Source organism: Gallinula chloropus (genome assembly GCF_964237585.1).
Source record: "Gallinula chloropus genome assembly, chromosome: 1".
Classification (NCBI taxonomy): domain Eukaryota; kingdom Metazoa; phylum Chordata; class Aves; order Gruiformes; family Rallidae; genus Gallinula; species Gallinula chloropus.
The window spans coordinates 209,275,438-209,280,814 of NC_140085.1; the positions used below are offsets into that span (position 1 = coordinate 209,275,438).

Sequence of the window (5,377 nt, forward strand, 5' to 3'; positions counted from 1 at the left end):
GAGGGCGCACACACGGCTGTGCTCACGTGTGTGTGAGTGTGCCCGGGTGCGCGCCCGCGGACCCCAGGAGGAGGCACGTTCTGACTACACATGCATATGTACAACGCGTCTGTGTGAGTAGGCATGTAGAAATCCGCACACATATATACGTTAGAAAGAAAACATATAAAATAATCTTCTTTGAAGTGCATTAAGGTTCTTATTCAAACCACGGGAACAGGGGCTGGTCAGGAAAACTAACGCCTTCTCCCTGTTCGCTGGGGCGCTGCAGTTTGGTATTAAATCCTGCAGTAATTTCAGACCCAGATGTCAATTTTTTACCCTTGTGACTATAAGGTCATTTCCCCAGTGAACCACACGTATGATACATATATACAATTCTTATTATTCTGTCTCCTGGCTTTTTATGGTTTATCTGTAACCTTAATATCCTTCAAATGTATATTCTGTATATTTATTTTCCTTTTTTTTCCTTTCAATTTAATAGACGATAAAACCAACTGCTATGTAAGATCAGACCCACTAGCTTCAGTGATGTGAATTTAGGATTCTTCTACATAATATAGACATGTATATTTTCAAAATGTATATTATTTTTTCAGATACACTGGAGCATATATTTTATATTAACTGTGGTCTGATGATTAAATACTTATACCAAAATATTTTGTAAATACATAACATTTACCTTTAGACTTCAGTGATTTTTTTGGAGCTTTTTCAGTGTATCACAAAAATATGTCCTCAGGCACATTAAAACCCTATTAAATTTCTTTGAAATGTCATCAATGCCCATGTACAGTAGCCACTACTCAAAAATGACCTGGCCATTAATATATTTCCCATAAGATCCAAGCTCATCAGACCATTTTATGTACCACTACCTTACCATATTTCTTTCTCTCTCTTAAACTAAAATTATTCTGACATTATTAAGAATGAAAATAAAAAGCAACAAGAACCCAAGCTTTCTTTAAATAGTCAAAAACTAATTTTATATATTTTTAAAAATAATAATTAAAAAATGTGTTTCTTTCCTGGGTTCCTTCTCTGTAAGGTTTAAGCCCAGAGCAACTTTGTCTAAACCCCTGAAAATAGAGGTCTGCGGCGGCAGTGCTGTCAGAACCTCAGCTCTGACACGCAGAATGTGCCACTGGAGTAAAATCAGACTTACTTATCTGGGGATGCATGAGCTCATACAAAACAGAGTTCTGCTCTAATTTTAAGATACTTACACAAAATTCTATCATTTTAGAACTCTAAAATTATCTACCTATAAAAACTAACTCTTGCTTAAACTCTAGATAATACAGACCTGTGATTTTTTTCTTTTTTTTTTTTTATAAAAAATCTGTTTCATTGAGTAAATCTGCTAAAATCTGTATATATTTACACATGGCGAGCAAGTTATTGTATAAATGTGAACTCTGTGTGTATATATTGGCATTTAGTAAAATGTTTCCCTGAACCTGATTGTATGCATTATCGGAGAAGTATTGATGCCAACACCTGAACCTACGTCAGGTGTCTCCGTTACCCATTTACATCAGACCGGATCAAAGCCAGACAGGCAGACAAATAAAAATACATTTTCCTGTTAGACAAGTCCACCTAACTCCTTAGTTAGCTACTGCACACAAGTCAATCAAGTCTGCTGCCGAGCAGTGCTCTGGTCCCTCCAGCAGCTAAATACCTGTTAGGTTGGTGGGGTTTTTTTTGCTTGGCAATTTTTCCAACATCTTGTAGAGCAAACACCATTTACAGAGCCAGGTGCCCACCTTCCACTCCTCCCCCAGAAATGGTTAAAAGTGTATTGGAGAACCTCGTGCGTCGCTCCTTTTGCAACTCTGTTCCCTTGAAGGACTCATGGCACTGCTTTGCATGAGGAAGGATGCTCGTTTAGGTTCATAATCCAAGTCCTGCTTCCAAAAAGGCATGTAAAAATGAACCTCCCCAGTGTTTAGTGCTGCAGAAAAAAGATACAAATGTAAAAAAAAGTGCTCAAAAAGAAGTCGACTTTTTATATTCACCATACAAGTCTAGTAAGAAGGGATTCGGAAGTGCAGGCCCACAGAGTACAGTGAAGCAAGACTTTTGGGTGCCTTTCTTCAGGTGATGCAAGACTAATTCATCATCTGCATTCCCCTACGCAGACTTTCACATACTGACCTTGCCGTTGGTCTTTGTCTCCACCTCTCACTCAACTACTTTTTGGCACTGTCCTGGTAGGCAGCAGCTTTCACTGTTGTCCCTGCTAAGCCCCTGTTGCTGACACGGCGTACCAGCACTTTAGAGACGGGGATTTTTGTTCTGTGCATCTCACTTTTGGCCAGGTGATGGTGTGCAACGTGATGGCTGTTACTGGTGTCTGCACTGTGGCTGGCAGGATGCGACGAAGAAAGGTGTTTAATGCTGATGGGTATCTTGGAGTCCTTCATTGTGCTTGAGGGTGTTTTCAGTGAGCATGTGGTCGTTACTGGAGACACGGGCTTGGAGCGTGGCATGCAGGTGACCTCTCCCTCCACAGGCCCTGCTGCTGGGTTCTCATCCGGCTCGGCATAGAGGTCATAGAGAGCATCCCCACTGTAGCTGTCCCTGGGAATGGTCTCCTTCTGGATGCTCGTGGAACCGTCTTCCTCAGGACCAGGGGTGGTGGAATCCCAGTAGCCCTCATCGCTATTTGGGACTCCTTCGTGCTGCTCCTTCTCCCTGCCCTTCTGCTCTTCTTTGTGGTTGAGGTGAATGGGGATCTGGTGGAGGCCACCACGTTTCACAACAACCCTGTTCTGGGCCCCCTCAGTACCTCGGTTCTCCTTCAACCCCTCGGGCTTCTTTGTGCCTCCTCCTCCTCCTTCTGTCTGGGTCTCCTCCGTCTGCGACAGCATGTCCCAGAACTCCTGCAGATAGGTGTCATCCACCTGGTCTGGGCTGGCCATCTCCTCCCCTCCTCCTTGGTAGGCCACCATGGTGGGGTGCTTCTTGGAGGCACCCAGCTTGCTGGCCCCGGGGGTGCTCTTCTCACAGCCGCCACTCCCGCTGCCCACATCCTCCTCATGGTCGGCAATAATATCTCCGCAGCCTGTAAGAGAGTCAAAGCTTTTCAGTGAAGTCACGTCAGCAAACATCAAACAAATACGATCAATCGATTGCTCTGAGGGTGGATCAACAGAGGAAGGGTCAGGGGCGGCTGCCGTCTCTTGACCGCTATCACAGTGAGGTTCAACAGGGGGGATAGTCGTTATTGGAATGTCACCTGTTATGGCCGCATCCTTCGCAGTCCCAACCTCTCCGGCACCCGGCTCCGGTCGCTCGCGGCTGAGCTCCTCGGGTCGCCCCCCCGCCGCGGCGTGGTCCTCCCGGGGCGGGGGGCTGCTGTCCCGCGGCTCCCCACCTCCCGCCTCGGGCTCCGGGGCCGAGCCGTGCGCCTCGCCGCTGCGCTTCTCCCGCGGCGATTCCAGCCCGGTGTCTCCGGCGCCGTTCGGAGTTTCAGACAAAGGTTTCGGCGTCTCCTCTTTGATGCACTCCAGGCTGGCAGTCAAAGACCCCGGCATGATGAGCCCGGACTGGATGTCCGAGGTCTCCCCCCGCTCCTCCTTGCCGTTTTTCTCCTTTCTGTGCCACCGCATGCTGCTGAAGATCCCCTTCAGCCCCTTCTTTTGTCTGCCGCCGGCCCGCTGATCCGCGCTCTCCGCCTTGCCGTTCTCCGGCCTGCCGTTCTTCCGCAGCAGGGAGAAGAAGCTGTGAGACTTGGCCACCGAGCCGCCGGCGGAGACGCCGAGGCTGCCGGCCGGCCGGCCCTGCGCCTCCTTGCTCTGCGGGTCGCCGCCGCCGCCGCCCGGTTCCTCCTTCTTGCTGCTCTCCAGCACGGCGTCGGCCAAGCCGTCGTGCGTTCGGCTCCGCACCATCCCCGCTTTGCTGGCGCCCTTCCCCTCCCCGCCTTTGCTCCTCACCCCGAAGATGCTCGGCATGGTGCCCCCGGACTTCCTCCTCTTGAACAGTTTGAAGGCGGTTTTGTTAATCTTCCCCGACGGCTGCTCGGCGGCCGGAGGCTCGGCACAGTCGCAGTGCGAGTCCATGTCTGCCGCCGCCGCTGCCGCTGCCGCTGCCGCCGCCGCCGCGGCCTCCCCTCCGCCGCCGCCGCCGCCGCCCCGGTGCCCGGTGCGATCCCTCACTGACAGCCCCGCCGCCGCCGCCGCCGCCCGCCCGTCTCCATGGCAACCCGGAGGGGGATAAGCCGCTTTTCCTCCGCCGCGGGCCTGCGCCAGGCCGCCGTCGCCCACTCCGAACCAACCTGAGCCGCCGCAGCTCCGCCGGCAGCGCCCCTGCCTCCACCCCTCCCCAAAGGGGCCTTATATAACTTAACCCCTCTCCTCCGGCGGCCGCTCCCCCGCGCCCCACGCGTGGGCAGGGCCGCGTCGGAGCGCGCTGCCGCCCGCCGGGGGAGGCGCCCCGCGTGGGGGCGAGGGCCGCGCCGTCCCGAGGCCCCGCCGAGCAGCCCCGCAGGGGGCCGGCGGCGGTGGCACCGAGCGAGCCCGCCCTGCCAGCCCGGCTGCCGCCCGGCCCGGACCCCGTCGCCGCGTTACGCCGCCCCTTCCCCTCTCCCACCCAACGCCGGGTGCTCGGGTGCCCCGGGAGGGCGTCGCGGCTCCGCACACGGGAACCCGGGCGGGCAGAGCTCAGCCTTTATTGCCAGGAGCGCCCCGCATCGCGCCGGTGTGCTCCCGGCACGGGCACGCCGCGCTTTACCCCACGGACCTGCTGAAACCTGCGATGCGAAACGCGGCAGCGCCGAGAGAAAGCGGGGACGGGGGCACACACACGACAGTCTGCAGGGGACAAAGCACCACACGGCAGGGACGGGCCGGTGGAAACATGGGGTGCCCAGGCTGAAGGCTGAGGCCCGTACCCCTGGGGCGCGGGCAAAGGACACCAGCCTCGCGCCCCTTCCTGACTTCCCCTCTCCAGCCTCTCCAGGACAACTCACGCCGTCCCCATGTTTCTCCTCAGTGCCAGAGGCCACTTGTCCCCACCGCCAGTGACCAGAGGGGTCAGTGGAATGAGCTGGGGCACAGCCCGGTCCTCATTCTGCTCGCCTGCCTTGCCAGGGAGTGGGAGAGTGGCGGCAGCCCCCACACAGGCCTTTCCCCAGGCCCCACATCCACTGCACGCAGTCACACACCCAAAGCATGCCCATGATGTGCTGCCACAGGGGATGATGGGCAGCAGCACAGTCATGTTGGGGTGGCCAGTGGTACCCTGCAACAAACCCCCTCACTGGCTGCAACTATCCCAGATACAAAGTAAGTTGGAATGGAATGGAATGGAACAGGAACAAAACTGAATGGCATGGCATGGCATAGCTTGGGAGCAGTTCAGT

At 54.3% G+C, this 5,377-nt stretch overlaps 1 protein-coding gene across 1 annotated transcript; it reads right to left on the reverse strand.

Annotated features, from left to right (window-relative positions):
- Positions 1–2,204: 2,204 nt before the first annotated feature.
- Positions 2,205–4,076, reverse strand: AMER2 (APC membrane recruitment protein 2; the record flags this gene model as incomplete). Its single annotated transcript, XM_084269166.1, has 2 exons — positions 2,205–3,079; positions 3,254–4,076. The coding sequence occupies 2 exons, from the start codon at positions 4,074–4,076 to the stop codon at positions 2,205–2,207; spliced, it is 1,698 nt and encodes a 565-aa protein (XP_084125292.1).
- Positions 4,077–5,377: the final 1,301 nt, after the last annotated feature.